At 38.9% G+C, this 18,638-nt stretch overlaps 1 protein-coding gene across 3 annotated transcripts in view; it reads right to left on the reverse strand.

Moving 5' to 3' along the window:
• DIAPH3 (diaphanous related formin 3) overlaps nt 1-18,638 on the reverse strand; it is a 582,111-nt gene that overhangs the window by 511,429 nt on the left and 52,044 nt on the right. For all 3 annotated transcript variants that reach the window (XM_018056821.1, XM_018056820.1, XM_018056822.1), the window contains one exon: nt 12,193-12,360. In XM_018056821.1, coding sequence (XP_017912310.1) covers nt 12,193-12,360 — 168 coding nt within the window. The remainder of the gene's footprint in view (nt 1-12,192; nt 12,361-18,638) is intronic.

Genomic DNA, 18,638 nt, shown 5'->3' on the forward strand with positions numbered 1-18,638 from the left:
AAGGAAATTCACCCAGAGTGGAAAAACACTACAGACAAGCAGAAGCATGACTGGAGTTATAAAACAGGTGCTAGAAAAACAGTGCACCAGTGGATCAAAACGTCCATGTGGATGAATACACAAAATATTAAAAGGTAAAACCTGAAAGCAGAGCAGTACCAAAATCAAGCATTCTGACTAAGTCAACAGTTATCATCTGATTTCAATAGTGTTCAATCTTTGTTCCATGGGTTAAAGACAAAATAATTGTTCTTGGTAGCAGTTTTGCTAAATTTTTTTCCAGTACAGCCACAAATTGGTTAAGCATTTTAAGAAGTCCACAATGATCCCCTAATTACTTCTCCTGAGATCTCAGAGCTCAACATACTATAAGCACAATTTTACCCATATTTCTTCTAGAAGGGTGATTCTATGCTTCCCCTCACTGGAATTCAGCTTCCCCATCACACAGTGTCAAAGGTCTTACTGATGCTTAGTCCTACTGAGCTGCATTCTTACCACCAGGAATGGTGTAGTGCCAAATGCAAAATCGAAGGCTTCAGATCTCATTCCAGGTAATCACGTATCCTCAAACAGTACAATTCAGTTACTGTGTACTAACTGAATCTCACATAGCTCTGCAATTTAATAAACTACATTCTTAGATTAAGCCTAAGTAAAATCCAGAAACCTGTAAAAGATAGGTACAACCAAAACCCTGGAACTTGGAATTAACTCCATATTACTACTTTATATTCAAGATGCCCATAAATGTGCTAAAGCTATAAAACAGCTTTTCTTTCTTTGTCCATCATGTTTACTATGTTCTTATATAAGTGTTAGTTGCTCAGTCATGTCCAACTCTTTGCTACCCCATGGACCGCAGCCTTCCAGGCTCCTCTGTCCATGGGATTCTTCGGGCAAGAATATTGGAGTGGGTTACATTTCCCTCTCCGGGAGATCTTCCCAACTCAGGGATCATACCTGGGTCTCCAGCATTGTAGGCAGACTCCTTACCGTGTGAGCCACCAGGGAAGCTCATGTTCTTATATAAACCTTTATAATAATCCTTTCATTTTTATACAAAACTATGATTATGAAGAGTCAGTTTTTTGGTTTCACCAATAGTGGGGTTAGATTCACTGTTCTATTCTCAATGTCCTTACTCAATCCAATTAAAATTAACAGGAAATCAGACGGCTAGCTCAGTAACAGGACTGCAGCCAGAAAACAGCGCTTATCCAGAGGTTGACAGTGAACACATAAAATTCTTACTCAACCAAATATTCTAACAGGAGCTTGCACAAAGAGTTCACACTATCTCCATTCGAAACCGAATTTCCATTTAACCTAAAGCCAGTATCAGAGACTAAACAAACACACAAGAAACCTAAGTATCATTTTTTCACACACTATAAATTTCAGCAGAACAGACAAGAAATGAGAGTAACATGCAGCAAGCTGCTCAACTCTAATTTATTTTGGAATAAACTGGTTGGAACTGTTCAAGCTTATGCGTAAGCACCTACAATCACAGCTGTTACACAGTCCAGCAGAAAAGAACAGTGCTACTTATAAAAAGGTTTAACTCACTTATTTGCTCTCCACAAATGGCCAATTCTTCATAAATTACATAAAGGATAATAAAATGGTCATCTGACAAAACACAAAGGCCGACTTCCCTAGAGAAGAAAATCAGACTAAAAAAAAAAGACCTTCACCATTGGAAAAGGCTCTACTTGCACAGTTCCTAATTAGCGAAAGCAGAATCTTCAACATTAGCATAACCTTCATCCTTTCAAAACTCCCCTTTCGAATCATTTGACTGGGTCAACAAACTCCCACCAGGCAAAATCCAATGCCCCTAAATCATTTATTTTCTCATTTATCTGGATCTAGAAGAAACAACGTGGCACTGACATCACCCCCCTGACAAACACAGCCCATGAATCAACTTGACAATCGCCTTACACTTCCACCCTCTCTCCTCCTCCTCCTATCTGGATTATTATTTGGATTGCTTTTAAACAACCTTTACCCGAATTTTTCAATTTCTACCTAAAGGAGAGGGAGAAAAGTGACAACTAATAGATCAGAACAAAGCATTACCATAGAACCTCTCTCATTTTATCTCGCCAACCCAAAATATACTTTTATATTTTTTAAGAAATAAAAAAAAAAAAAACCCACAATACAGAAAAAGTAGATTTGTAAAAACTGCTAATGCTTGAAATCAACAAAGTGCTAGTAGGAATCTACAGCAGCCAATAAGCACTTAGGGAACTAACACAAAGGAGCCCTCCTTGGCTTCTGTTCCTTCAGACTCCTGGTGGCCCTTTCGATACCACTTACACATCAAACACAATAGGGATTCATTCATTCGTCTGACTGAAGAAACAGCTAAGCATAAGTCCTTAACACCAACTATGAAAAAGGAAAAGAAAAGATTAAAAAAGAAAAATTATCTTTAGCATGTGCCCAAAGAGTGACAACAATGAATACGGACAGTGAGATGAACTCTGCTCCCAGCAACCGTACCAAAAAGTATCAATTCAATTTCATTAGTTCACCTGAGCTCTTCGTTCTTCCTCTGGACCTTACATTTCAAAGATATCTGAACTGACTACAAAGCTAAGAACACAAAGATACTTCACTATTCAACTCTATATGTACTTATCTTTTCTTGCTTAGACATAGCAGTCACCAGAGCAGAAGAAACAAAGCAGCTCATGCAACAATTCATGCAGTATACTCTGAAAGCATAAAGGGAACAAAGGGAACAGGTAAATGTCCAAAGCCCACTAAAATACAGTTCTTATGAAAATACTGGAAAACTGATCTAATGAAATAATGAATAAAAACAGTCACTCATTTGATCAGCAATGGATGATATACTCAATTTAAAGGATAAAAATTAGCAGAGCCATGTGTCTACCCTATCGGAAGAAGACTCTAGTGAAGGGCTGGCCAACTTTATTCAAATACCTGAAATGGAAAATGAAGAAAAACAAAATTCTTTACTAAATACTTTAGGAACAGGGGGAAAAAAAAACATATTAACTCTTTTCTGCGGTTTTCTACTCACTGCAACGAAAGGAAAAAGAACAGAAAAGGAATAAGAACAGAAAAAGATGTAAAAGTTAGCCACAGATATCCTGATTATATACATAGAAAAATATGAGGAACTCTAGAAATAATAAAAACTGAGAATTCAGTAAGATTACTGAATGTAAAAGGCAACATGCAAATTAATAATCTTACTAAAAATTTTAAGTTTTTAAAAATATTAGTTTTATTTTAGAAACAAACCAAGGTATAAATCGTATAAAAGATACACACAACCTCTAAGGGGAAATTATAAATGTTACAGTTTAGGAACAGAAAAATATCTAAATAAATAGATAGCTATAATATATCCAATGTTCACAGGAAAATTGAATATCACAAAGGTATTTATTCTATCTAAATCAATAAATTTATTACAATTCCAATCAAGATCCCAACAGGATTTATAATAAAATCTAACTGATTTTAAAATTAATACAAAATCACAAAGCAGCCAAGAACAGTCAGGATAATTTTAAAGAGAGGAAGGAAGTCTTAGATATCAAGGCTTATTACATAACGTAATTAAGACAATGGATATAACTGCAGAGCTAGACAAATAGAACAACGAACAAAATCAGACCTCAGAAACAAACAGTGGAGATATTACAAATGATGGACAAGAATGCCTATTCAATATAATATTTATTATATTAATAATGCTATTAATATAATAGAAAAACTAGTTACTATGTAGGAAAAATACTTTCTCATATCAGATTTTAGGAATATAGTAAGAACAGACCTATGATGTCAGTATAGAGAAGGATTTCTTGAAAAATATACTGATGATATATTTAAGACTATTTAAAAATCAAAATGGAGTAACTATGGTTCAGGCATCCAAATGGAGCTAGACCATTATAGATGTGGTTTTAGACACATTCCTGCATCACTGAGAATGTGAATTTTCTCTCAACTTTAACAAACTCAAGAACACAACAAACCACTTCAAAACAGTATCTGCTAGCTGCACCCTTGTAGTTTTCTAACAAAGAACAAACCTGACTGCATTCTGGATCGATTCCTTTAGCTCTAACCTTTGTGCTCTGTTGCCTTGCTTAGTCATGCTGGCTCTGGACCTTTGTAAAAAAAAATGTTGCCTATAGCCTGAAATATACCTGGTAGCCTATTCTTAAGGCTCTACATCCCACGTTTAACCCTTAAATGTGTAACACTTTACTCATTGGACTTTCCTTGTGGCTCAGCTGGTAAACAATCTGCCTGCAATTCAGGAGACCTGGGTTCAGTCCCTGTGTTGGGAAGATTCCCTGAAGAAGGGAATTGCTTCTCACTCCAGTATTCTTGCCTGGAGAGTTCCATGGACAGAGGGATTAAATATTTAATCCTTAAATGTATAACATTTTCATTCATATAGAGAAAAAATGTTGAGGAGCAGAAATAACATTTGTCTTGTTCAAGATTTACAGGAACCATGTGGACAACAGCAAGAACAAAGAATCTCTGCACCAGGAAGTCTGCAACAACCTCTACCTCTTTCAGTATAAAAGCAGCCTGAACTCTAACTCAAACAGGACGGTTCTCTGGGGCCCTAGTCCACCATCTTCTAGACCTGCTGGCTTTCTCAAGGTCATTATTCCCTGCCCCAACAGCTTGTCTCTCCACTTACTGAGAAGCAAGAAGCAAGTACCAGCTTGGACTGGGTTAACAGGTTCAAAGTCTGTCCCCTTCACAACTGTGGAATCATTTCAGACCCCAGCCAATCCCTACTCAACAAGCACCCTTACTTCTTTTCAATTCCAGTTCTACTAACCTTGCAGGGCTTTTTGCCTTACTAAGCCTCCCCTAATTTGTAGTCGAAAGGAACACAACTCAAGTGCTCCTTGAATCTATATCTCCTGGGCTACAGTCCTAACAAACCCCAATCTTTATTCAGTCAGGTCTCTGTTTCTCTAAAATTTTGGTTAACAACACAAAAAGATGGAATTGAAAGGAGTACACCAGGATTTCAATTAATTACATGCGTTCTATTCTTTTTTGTATACCTCAAAAAGGAGGCTGGGATTAAAAAAGCACACAAAGTATTTCAATTAATTATGTAGGTTCTACTGTTTTTTGTGTACCTCGAATACCCTATTTAAAAACAACGCCACTGAACAAAAATAGATTCAACTCTATAATACATCTGAAAATTGTTTCAAAATTAAATTTTGAATGGCTTTAGTATTATCTGTTTCCTCACACTAAAGCTAAAATATGTATTAAATAGCAGGTCATCTAAGCTCTTAATGCCAATGGACACTTCAAACACACGCTGAAGAGGCAATGCTAATGGCAATCGATAAATGCACTCTCTCCTACATTACAACAGAGCCTGGTAAACATATTCCCACGAAAAGATTACAGCATTATTATTCATACTTAAGTACTCTGTGCAATTTTATTAGACCATTTCTTCCATGCTTACAAGTGATGACAGGAAGTCCAGAATTTAAATAATTTTTTTCAAAGTAATTCTGTCATCACTGGCACTCATTTAACGCCTGTTGATGATCACAGCTTGATAGATGACCTTGCAGCTTTTGTTCTCGCAACATACAGTGAAAGTGAAAAGACAAAAGAGGTATGACTATATGAAACTTTTCTTCCTATTCATTATTTTAACATTTTTAAGTTATCCAGCAAACCAAAATTTGATAAAGTTAACCACCACCAAAACATAGAATTGAAGGTGAAAAGAAATATCAAATCTTAGACATCTTAAAAGTTAGAAAGATACATTTAATTCAACAGGCAGTTATTTGAGATGATAAACCAGCTGAATAATATTGCATGGATTTAATCTAGCATAGAGACATGTCAAAATAATAAATAAAGGATAAAATTACACAAGGGACTTACACACAAGTTCTCAGGAGCAAAAGATCTGGACACTGATCATTTTTAGTCATTGATGAAGAAAACTAATTGATGAAGAAAACTACAAAAAACACAAATAAGTGGAAAAATATCCTGTGTTCATGGGTTGGAAGAATTAGCATAACTAAAATGTCCATCTTGTTCACAGCCATCTATATATTCAATGCAATGCTGTCAAGATTCCAATGGTATTCTTTATAGAAAAAAAGAACCACCAAAGACTATGAATAACCAAAACAATCTTGAAAAAGAACAAAGTTGGAGACATTACACATCTCAATTTTGAACTATATTACAAAGTTACAGTAATTACAACAATATGGCACAAACCCAGAGAACAACAGAACAGAATCAAGAGTACAGAAATAAACCTATGCTATATGATTGACTAATATTTGAAATGGGAGCCAACTATACTCAATGGGGAGAAATAGTCTCCTTAATAAAGCAGGAAAAACTGGATAATCACATGCAAATAAAAAAGAAAGAAAAGAAAAAACTGGACCCCACCTTATACCACTCACAAAAATTAACTCAAAATGTATTAAAGACTTAAATGTAAGACCTGAAACTCTAAAACTCCTGGAAGAAAACATAAAGGAAAAGCTTTTCCATGTTGGTTTTGGCAATGAGCTTTTTGAACATGATACCAAAAGCACAAGCTACAAAAACAAAAATAAATGTGAAGGATTTTACCGAATTAAACACTTCTGCACAGCAAAACAAAATTTTAAAACTCAACAAAATTAAAAAGCAACTTGTGAAATGGAGAAAATATTTGCAAGCTACATATCTGATAAGAGGTTACTATCCAAAGTACATAAAGAACTCATACAACTCAAAAGCAAAGAAATATTATCTGATTAAAATTGGAAAGAACTAAAAAAATTTTTTCAAAAAAAGTTAAACAAATGGCCAATAGGTACATGAAAAGAGTCACAACATCACCAATTATTAGGGAAATGCAAATCAGAATCACAATGATATATCACTTCACATAGAACGGTGTCAAAAAGAAGTATGAAGTGCTAGGGAGAATGTGAAAAAAGAAATGCACTCCTGGTGGAATGAAAATTGTTACAATCACTATGGAAAGTAGTATGGATGTTCCTCAAAAAATTAAAAATAGAAGTATATGATCCAACAATTCCACTTCTGGGTATTTATCTGAAGAAAGTAAAAACACTTGAAAAGACATCTTCATGCCCCTATTCAATGCAGCATTACTTACAATAACCAATATAAAGAACAAATATCTGTTGAGAAATAAATGGATAAAGAAACTGGTGTGGGTGTGGGTGTGCGGGGGGGGGGGGGGTGGATGGAGTGTAATGGAGTACTATTCAGCCATTGAAAAGGAAATCTTGCCACCTGTGGCAACACAGATGAGCCCTGTGAACACTATGCCAAGTGAAATAAATCAGGCAGAGAAAGACAAATGTGTACGCTATCACTGAAATGTATTATCTAAAAATACCAAACTCATAGAAACAGCATTGACTGGTGGTTGCCAGGGGCTGAAGGGTGGAGAGATGTCAGTGGGTACAAAGCTACAGTTATAAAATGAATCAAATCTTAGGATGTAGTGAACAGTAAGGTAACTCTAGTTTAAAAAAAAAATTATACTTGAAAGATCTGAAGAGAGTAAATCTTAACGTTCTCACCACAGGGGAAAAAAATGACAGTTATGTGAGGTGATGAATGTGTGAACTGACCTTACTGTGGCAATCATTTTAAAAAATATACATCTATCAAATCATCACATTGTGTACTTTACGTTTACACAATATTAAATGTCAACTGTAACTCAATAACACTGGGAAAAAATAAGAAAATGAATTGAGGTTTAACATCTTTTAATGAGCTCAATTATAGCTGCTCCTTGTTAAAGACACAGCAGAGTGTCAGAATATATGCGATATTCTACAATATGAAAAGGCTCCAATTCCCCAGAAGGAGTGTACAGTGAACCAAGGTAGAGAAAGACGAAACAAAAGGGACAGAGGCAACACTCAGAGGAGATAAAAGGACAGACAGAGAAGAAACATGGAAAGTAAACCAGTATGAACTGGCTAGAGGAGGAAACTCAGGAGAAGAAGAAAGTGTCCTGACACCCAAAGGAAACGAGAAACACAAGAGGCCAGCGATGCAGTGTGACATGGTGCAAGCAGGGCCTGACGGCTGGGCAGCCACCTGCAGCTAGGGGGGCACACATCTGCAACAAAACAATCCCCAAAGGAAAAGCTGTGGGCAGAAAGCGCCAGCGTCAACTATGCTTTGTGGAGGCCAGGCTCTGAATGGAACAAGACAGGGGCTGGGGCACAGCACACTCTAGCTTCCCACGGAGGATATGGATCCTGGAGAGGAGCAGGCCTGGCCGGCTCAGAGGCACTGCACCCCAAGGGGACCCACAAGAGGAACGGGCTCGTGGGAGGCCGGGGGAGACGGCTCCTCTGACGTTCAAATGAGACACCACCAGTGGCGAGGGAATGACAGGCAACACTGCGAGCCGGAGAGCCACGCAGATCGCCAGGAGAAAGGCATCTGTAATCGCGTCTGTAATCTCTCATGCTGCTAGCAGGGGCTTCCCAGGTGGCTCAGTGGGAAAGAATCTGCCTGTCAAGGCAGGACACACAGGTTCGATCCCTGGGTCAGGAAGATCCCCTGGAGAAGGAAACGGCAACCCACTCCAGTATCCGTGCCTGAGAAATCCCATGGAGACAGCAGCCTGGTGGGCTACAGTCCTTGGGGTTGCAAAAGTCAGACATGACTTAGTCACTAAACGACAACAATACCTGTGACAGGCAAAATGATCCCCCAAAGGTATCCATGCCCTAAACCCTGGCTTCTGTAAATATGTTAAATCACACGACAAAGGGGCTTTTTCAATGTACTTAGGGTTACAAACTTTAAATCAGTGGAAGTATTTTGGATTTTCTGGGTGAGCCCAATCTAATTCACAAACCCTTAAAAGCAGAGAACTTTCTCCCCATGAAGGCAAGAGATGCCACAGAAGGGGGATTCAGAGAAATTCTAAGCATGAGATGGATTTGACATGTCTGAGACGTGAGGGCCCATGTGAAGGAGAGGAAAGGGGCCTCTCAAGGCTAAGGCAACCCCAGATGGCAGTCGGCGAGGAAGCTGGGATCTCAGACCTACAACACCTGGGCACTGCATTTTGTCAGCAACATGAACTTGGAAGGAGGAGTGTTCCCCCAAAGCCTCTGAAGAAGAGTCCACCCATCCAACACTGACTTAAGTTTTGTCACCCTAGAGAAATCAGCTGAGTCATCCTGGGCTTCAGCCTACAGAACTACAAGGCGCTGATACACTGGTGTGGTTTCAAGCCATCAAATCTGGGGCAATAAGCTACAAGCAGGAGTAAAACACCAACACGACACTCCATGACACCAGGGCCAGACCATAAACACCCCCGGCCGGCAGAGTATCCTTGCTCTCCTCCCTTCACCTCCAAGCTCACCCTGTAGGAGACAGACTGGAAGAGCAGGAGGAGGAGAAACACAGGGCAGAAACAGAGCAGGGCCCCCCACAGCCCCACCAAGAGCACCGCAGGCTCTGAGCAGAGCAGCCCTGAACGGGCAAGGGAGAGGCTTTCTCCGGGTAAAAGTTAACTTATTTAAATTAAACTAGGGTTTCGTTATCTTGAAAGCAAATGGAAACCTCTGGGGCCTGTGGTGAAAGCTATCTGGCAGCAGGCAGGAATAAGTTGAAAGGGCTGGTTGAAAGAGGCACTGGCTGGAACAACAGGTCACTTTCAATCTATACCTGCCACGTTCACCTTGGTCAAAAAGCCAGCTACACAGACCCACTGTGAGTTCAAGAGCAACCACTGAAATCTGACATCCAGAAATCAAAGTTGTGTATATAGCGATGCTCATGCAACTATTTCATGTATCTAAGATCCACAGAGAAACCAAAATGAGCTTTCAGATCAAAATTCTCCTTTCACTGGATAAAAACAGAGGGGGGAAAAGCCCTTAAGAAGTAGCAGAACTAAAACTCATCATTACTTTTTAAAAGTGCACTAAAACTGTTACCTAGAGACCAACTAAATCATTTTCTAAATAAAGGTGAAATAAGTACGAATGTTCAAGGATGACACTGTACTTCGCATTCATTAAGCAATCAAGTCAGCACACTGTCTCAAAGGACCATCGTGAGGAGGAAAAAGAGGTGTTCTTCAAAACAAAGTTTTTACTTCATGCAAAAAATAATCATCTAAGTACCTCTGAGAACATAAGTTTTTTAAACCGTACAATGCCAAGACAAAGAATCTAGACACAAGTTTTAAATGAAACCTCATTTTGACAAATGCCAAAAAACAAAAATGGGAGAGTATTCAACGTTGCTTCTTCTGAAGGATTTTTATTAATAAAAATGGTACAGATAGGCAAAGCCAAAAATAAACCCCAACCTAAATCTAGCCTTCTCCCCAGACCTAGAAATAGCTTTAAATGTGTCAGAGATGTGGTACTCCGCTTGACAAGCCTGAGAAACACCAGTTGAGTCCACATTTAAAGGAGGAGAAAGGCCCTTCTCAGCTTCAGAATCTTCAAGTTCTCCCTGCAATGTATTGTGATATGGTCAAGGTATCAGAAAGGAAAAGAAGAACCCAGTGCTTATTTCTTTTATAGCCTTTAGTTGTGACAAACTCACTCATTAGCAAATTGGCAGTCCTTAGAAAGCAAAAATCCACTTTACTTCTGCTGAATAAAGTGAGTTTGACTGCAAAAGATCTTCTGCCAACAGGGAGACCTGTTTAAGATTTAAAAAGTGATCTGGTCCAGTTATTAAACATGTAAACACTTCAAAGATGCCAATATCCATCTGCTCTGTTCATATAAATAAAACCGTCTAGTCAAGGCTATGGTTTTTCCTGTGGTCATGTATGGATGTGAGAGTTGGACTGTGAAGAAGGCTGAGCGCTGAAGAATTGATGCTTCTGAACTGTGGTGTTGGAGAAGACTCTTGAGAGTCCCTTGGACTTCAAGGAGATCCAACCAGTCCATTCTGAAGGAGATCAGCCCTGGGATTTCTTTGGAAGGAATGATGCTGAAGCTGAAACTCCAGTACTTTGGCCACTTCATGAGAAGAGTTGACTCATTGGAAAAGACTCTGATGCTGGGAGAGATTGGGGGCAGGAGGAGAAGGGGACGACAGAGGATGAGATGGCTGATGGCATCATTGACTCAATGGACATGAGTGTGAGTGAACTCCGGGAGTTGGTGATGGACATGGAGGCCTGGCGTGCTGCGATTCATGGCGTCACAAAGAGTCGGACACGACTGAGCGACTGAACTGAACTGAATACTCTCAGCTAGGAGAAGGGTAAGACTAACAGGAAAATACTTCTAAAGTCATCATATTCAGAACAGAAAATCATCAACTATGTTCTGTACTTCCGATGTTATACTTTAACAGCTTGTGGTATGCCTTCGCAAATGTCTATCACTGGCCTACTTGCTCTACTTACTCAGATGACACCAGCAACTATAATACAAGGGAGAAAACTGTCTTAACAAGGTGAACCGAAACAGTACCATTCCAGAATCTCAGACAATTTAGGCCATGGTTCAAACACACGATGCGTGGGTAAGAGGGCAGTTTACTATCTTGAGTCCTCAAAGGCAGTCTTGAAGAAATCTGCCTTACACAAGTCTCATAAACAGATGCAAAGGCTAGCAAAAAAAAAAAAAGGTTACATTCTCTTTGTTCTAGACTGAAATTATATTAACTCGTGGTTATAGAAGAGTTACAAAGGCACACCCCAAAGCAAGTGAGTTCAAGTGTCTGCAGACTTAACTGTTGCAGGACTATGCAAACATGGTTACTGTGGGGACTAAGAGCTCAAACAAGGTCCAAAAATCAGCACACTTAACAACACACACAGCAAAGCACTGTAACTGTCATTCTCAAATGCAACCGAACCAGACATATCACTTAGATAGTCTATTTAAGATAAAAGTATACCACTTGATAATTTAGAGGGTTTATGTTTTTATGTACTTCTGTGTAAAACAACTGGTATGACACTTTTCTTCAGATTCTTATTTTTGTAATCCTAAAACTCTATGCCTTGTGCTAGCTATCTTAATGACATCAGAAATCACCTATGGAACCTAAGTTTCATACATGTTTAGTTCCATGAACATAAGCCAAAGCTAAGGCTTTTACATCAAACACTTCATAATGAATCAAAATTCTTACCATCATCTTTTCAAAAAGCTCTAAGATTTCCTTCTCTGACAGTGGTTTTGGAATGTTTTCATTCATTTCTGAAGAACAATCATTGTTTGAAAATGCAGTCCTCAGGTTGGAAAGTGGAGGCCTCTCTTTTTTGCTCCCTGGAATTCTTATGCTGGCAAATCTATCCATCTATGAAGAAAGATAAAATAAAAAGCACACATGTAAGTATTCCCTTCTCAACAACACTTCTTCAATTTCCAAAATGAAAAAACAGGGTCCATTATATCATCACTGTGATTTCATCAAGAGGCATTCAATTTAGCACGTGAATTTTATGATTAAAAGAAATAATAAATATAAAAATAAGTGAAGAGTCTTCATAACTATCCTGTATGAAGGCAGAAGAGAGAGAAAAACTCAAAAGATTCCTTCCAATCTTAAGATTATAGAATGAAGACTCTAATGATAAATGACCTTGCTACAGATTAACAAATTAAGCATTTTTACAAAGGTAATTTAGCTAATTTGGTGATTTAGTCACTAAGTCATGTCTGACTCTTACAACCCCATGGACTGTAGCCCGCCAGGCCCCCCTGTCCATGGGGTTCTCCAGGCAAGAACACTGGAGTGGGTTGCCATGCCCTGCTCCAGGGGATCCTCCCAACCCAGGAGTCGAACCCTGGTCTCCTGCACTGCAAGTGAACTCTTTACCGCCTGAGCCACAAGGGAAGCCCAGCTAACTTGGTAGCTGGCAATCACAGTGGTACTCAGAGTTCACCCTCGAGCCCCCTCCTCCTGCGTCCTTTTCATAGCACATACCACACTCGGACTGGGAGGGGATGGAAAGACGTGATTTAGGCACTTAGAGAACTGAATTTGACTTACATCTCCATAGCTTGGCCTGAGAGACATCACATTTCTCTTGATTCAGATTAGCCTGTATTTGAACTTTATGAATAACTACAGAGTAGACTTGGAGAAGGAAATGGCAACCCACTCCAGTATTCTTGCCTGGAGAATCCCATGGACAGAGGAGCCGGGTGGGCTTGCAAGTCCACGGGGTCACAGGAGTCGGACAAGACTTAGCAACTACACCACCACCACCACCACAGAGTAGACTGAAGCCTCAAGAAATAAAACTGGATTTTTATTGCAATGAGATTTCTTCTACAATTGTATCAACAGATAGTTCACGGATATTCGAAAATGCATAGATTAGTTTACAAAGCTAATTGTTCATTCATTGAAAATAGCGTGAATTCATCAAGTTGTATTCCTCACAGAGAATCCAGACACACACAGTGTTTCAAGTGGTAATCATCAAAAAGGGAAAGAAGGGTACTTTTAAAACACTATGATTCTGGAACTGTTCAGCATAACTGTGCACACATTAAGCTACTGTTTTCACCATATATATGTGTAGTACATAAACCTGTACTATTCACTGTGGTAGCCATTAACTACGTGTGGTTATTTAAATGTAAATTAAATTTTAAAACTCAGTTCCTTTGCTGCCCTAGTCACATACCAAGTGTTCACGAACCACAAGAGCCTAGTGGCTCCCATATTGGTCAAAACATATAAAGAACACATCTATCATGACAGAGGTTCTACTGAATAGAGCTACTAGGGCCCATTAAAGAAATATAACACTTAACTTCTCTATTTAAAAAGACAGTAAGTCACAGTATTGATTATTCACTTCACTAAAGAAATAGGATTTTTTGCAAATAATAATGTTCTTTGCTTAGTTGCTAAGTCATGTCCAACTCTTTGCAACCCCCAGGGACTGCAGCAAGCCAGGCTCCTCTATCCATGGAGATTCTCCAAGCAAGAATGTCCAAGTGGGTTGCCATGCCCTCCTCCAGCAGATCTTCCCAACCAAGGGACTAAACCCAGATCTCACACATTGTAGGAAGATTCTTTGCCAGCTGAGCCACAAGGGAAGCCTTCAAAAAATATTATGCAAAGATAACAAGACTTGTCTTTCAAAACAGGCCTTTAAATTCACTTTGAAGATAATCCTAAGGAAAAATACTATGTGATATATATACTCACACATGGCCCATCTAACACAGACTAAATGTTAAAGTACTAACAACACAACAACTTCTGGCTGTTGGATTACAGAGTAGTCCACAACACCACTGCTCTCATCCTAACAACCAAAAGAAGCCAGACACCCTACAGAATTCTTCTCGCTGTTGTTTTCAACCCATCAGGAAGCTGATCTCAGGAAGCTGAGGACACAAGGCAACCTGCTGCTGCTGCTAAGTCGCTTCAGTCGTGTCCGACTCTGTGCAACCCCATAGACAGCAGCCCACCAGGCTCCGCCGTCCCTGGGATTCTCCAGGCAAGAACACTGGAGTGGGTTGCCACTTCCTTCTCCAATGCACGGGTACTGACTAAATACTGGGAGGAAACAGACTGCTCTTATCCTTGACAAGAGCTGAAGAAGAAGAATAAATTCAGTAAAGCCCAAGTTTTTTAACGAACTATTGACAGCCACATGAGCGCTGGCATGAGAGATTAGACTTCCAGGTCCTGGGTCATGAAGTCCCAGCCACAGAGTGAGTCTGCACCCTCCAACCAACTCTTTCCCTCAAGTCTTCACACACCGCATGGGGTAGACGCCTGTGGCCAGGGTTAGAGCAGGAAAGCCAAACATGGGGATGCTCCGAGGCAGGAGAGGCCTCTCCCAGTGCAAAGCAGCTGCCTGCCAAAGCCTCTGGACCAGCCAGGAGACCTGAGAGAAACCTAGACCTTCAGAGCACACACGCCAGCTGCTATCTGAAGGCTGGGGGCAGGATACCAAGTCTCTGAAGAAAGAGAGCCAGCAATGGAACTGAAAACAAAAAAAGAACACTATAGAAATCCTAAAAATGGGCATCAAGACTTCAAAGCAGAAAGAGATATTCCATGGTTTCCAAAGCCAAAGTTCAAGTGTTAAAGCCAAAAAGCAAATTGCCAGAATCTCATTAGCACTCAGATCTCAAGTCCGCAAAGGATTTGAGGCCACAGACAAGCTGAATAAAACTCTAGTAGCAGAAGACCAAACCCAGCTCAACTAGTGATCAGAGACACAGCCCCCATTTCAAGAGTCTGAAAGAAGAGCATGCCCACTCTTGGGAGCAAATATTATTTAATTTCTACTGTAATTAAATAAAATGTCCACCATACAATCAAATGTTACAAGACACAAAGAAGCAAGAAATGTGGCCCACAGTCAAAACAAGTGACTGAGAGACAGCCTAGAGGGCAGAATTACTAGACAGACTATTTAAAAGAAGATTCATAAAAATAATGCTAAAGGGTATAATGGAATTATGACCATGCAATGGGGAATTTCAGTAGCAAATCATGGACACTATTTTCTTAATCTGTTAGAATGAAAAGTGTATCAGAAATGAATTCATTAGACGGGCTTAAAAAGAACCTGAACACTGCTGAGAAAAGAACTGGTGAACCTAAACACAGATCAATAGAAAATATTCAAACTGAAACAAACAAACAAAATAGAGTAACCAATATTCATGATACAATATGAAATGTTGTAACACAAGTATAGCTTGGGACCCCAGCAGAAGAGAAAAGAGTATTATAAATACAGATACAGACATATACATCTATCAATTCACAGATCTAAGAAGCTCAGCAATCCCCAGAAAAAATACAAAACAAGCAAACACCACCCATACGTAGGACCCTCACAGTCAAACTACTGAAAATTAAAATTAAAGGGCAAACCATAAAAATACACCCAAAGAAGAGAAGACATTAAATACTAAACAAAAATGATACAAATTTTTCACCAGAAACAATGCCAACAAAAGACAACCGAATGGCATCCTTGAGGAACTGAAAGGAAAATACCCTCATCCTAGAATTCAATGTCGAGTAAAACCACTTTTCATAAACAAAAGCAAAATAAAGACATTTCCAGAGAAGCAAAAGCTGAGAGAATCTGTTTACAGCAGACCTCGACTACAAAAAGTGTCAAAAGAGGTTTTTCAAGCAGAATTGATGGAAATGGAATACCAAATACACAAAAAGAAATAAAGAGCAAGTCAGTGATACAAAAATAAATCAGCTATGTGAATGTAAATAACTTAAATAACAATCAAGTGGAGGAGACAAGCACATAAACAGGTAATTATACGGCTATGTAGAAAATGTAATAAGAAGTATATACAATATAGCAAAAGAAAAAGGGCAGCTAAGTTACCAACACAAAACCTCCCTGCTGTGAAACACCTCAGAAACATGAAATTATTTCACATGAATATACATCCACAAGTTATATTTCTATGGACATCATTACTTCAATTCTTGACACTTGTTTTAAAAAACTAGGGACATCGAACAGTTAAGAAATTGGGCTGGTTCCTCAGTCTTTTGAATCACTACTTCATTGCCATTGAGTCTATACATGTAACATCAACCCTTGGGTGTAGAAACTATACTGACTCCTCTTCACACCACACACACACACACAGACACACAAAGTTCATTAATATGCTAAACTTACAAGGAAGCAAAATTAAGCAAAACACTATTAATGCAACATCAATATTATAAATGTAAACATGTCAATAAATGGGAAGAGTAAGCTTAAGCAATTCACAAGCTAATTTGTGAATACTTAGCTTCTAACAGTGGTGAGTGAATGAGTGAGTGAAGTCACTCAGTCGTGTCCGACTCTTTGTGACCCCATGGACGGTAGCCTACCAGGCTCCTCTTTCCATAGGATTTTCCAGGCAAGAGTACTGGAGTGGGTTGCCATTTCCTTCTCCAGGAGATCTTCCCAACCCACAGATCGAACCCAGGTCTCCCACATTGTAGGCAGACGCGACAGTGGTAGAAGAAATCAAAATCTTATTTTTCACCAAAAATCAAAATGCTTTAAAATAAAAATCTCTAGAAGTCATAAAAATAACAATAACTAATTATTGAGCCCCTTCAATCCATACACTGTAGTAAGAGACTGAAATGAAGCATCAGGTTGAATGCATTTGTTTAATTCTTCAATGAGGAAACTACTTGTTTAAATAACAAAAAACAAGCTCCAAAACACTTTCATACGTAAAAATGTCATGCTATTTAGACTACAGTGACAGACTTTATCTTCTTGTGCTCCAACATCACTGTGGACAGTGACTGCAGCCATGAAATGAAAAGACACTTGCTCCTTGGAAGAAAAGCTATTACAAACCTAGACAGCATATTAAAAAGCAGAGATGTCACTTTGCCAACAAAGGTCCATATAGACAAAACTATGGTTTTTGCAGTAGTCATGTATGGATGTGAGAGTTGGACCCTAAGGAAGGCTGAGCCTAAAGAAGCATCAGAAGAACTGATGCTTTCAAACTGTGGTGCTGGAGAAGACTCTTGAGATTCCCTTTAATAGCAAGGAGATCAAACTAGCCAATACGAAAGGAAATCAACCATGAATATTCATTGGAAGGACTGAAGCTGAAGCTCCATTACTTTGGCCACTGAGGTGAAGAGCCAATTCATTGAAAAAGACTCTGATGCTGGGAAAGATTGAAGGCAGGAGGAGAAGGGGACAACAGAGGATGAGATGGTTGGATGGCATCACGGACTCAATGGACATGAGTTTGAGCAAGATCTGGGAGTTGGTGACAGACGGCGAGGACTGGCATGCTGCAGTCCATGGGGTCGCAAGGAGTCGGACACGAATGAACAACAAATTTAGACTACAAAATAGCACAAAGAAAATTTTAAAACTCAATGCATTATGATTTTAGACACAGAACTGCATTTGTATCAATAAATACTACTACAATTTGTACAATAATAATACAGAATTACCACATCTCCACCATATGCTTAGCACCTAAATTCTAGGCGAGGGTTGGCTTTTATCCAACTATTGAAACAAATGTACACCAGATCTCTTCTCTAGCCTACCGAGCTAATGACAAGATAGGGAAAATTAGCACATCCCTCTTCTAACTGCTAAATCTATAAAAATGCAAAAGAAAAAAAAAAAAAAACAGTGTTTCATAGTTTCAATGCTTTCATTTTCCTAGATCAGAAAGGATTGAAAGACAAAATAAGGAAGGAGCCATAGGACAAAAATAAATACAACCCTTCCTCCTATACTAGAACAAACAGTAAACTGAATTTGTTGAAGACCTCAGGGTTAAACTGAAAACATTTTCAGGTATATAATGCTCTATCAAGCACTACAAGTAGATTCCAAACATTTTGAGCACACATACAAAGCCAGATACAGAGTGAACATTATTACCAAATCAGTGTAAATGTTCTAAGGAAGTTTTATCTTTCTTTAAACAGATGATTCTATGACTTTGCTCATAAATAGGGGGAAAAAATCACTCCTAATTCATCTTTCACAGAGTTACACACACAATTTGCTTAAAGCAAGGCACAAGAGAACATAAAAGCAAACTTTTAAAACAGTTTTGTATACAAAAACATGA

This window comes from Capra hircus, chromosome 12 (genome assembly GCF_001704415.2).
Source record: "Capra hircus breed San Clemente chromosome 12, ASM170441v1, whole genome shotgun sequence".
NCBI classification, from domain to species: Eukaryota; Metazoa; Chordata; class Mammalia; order Artiodactyla; family Bovidae; genus Capra; species Capra hircus.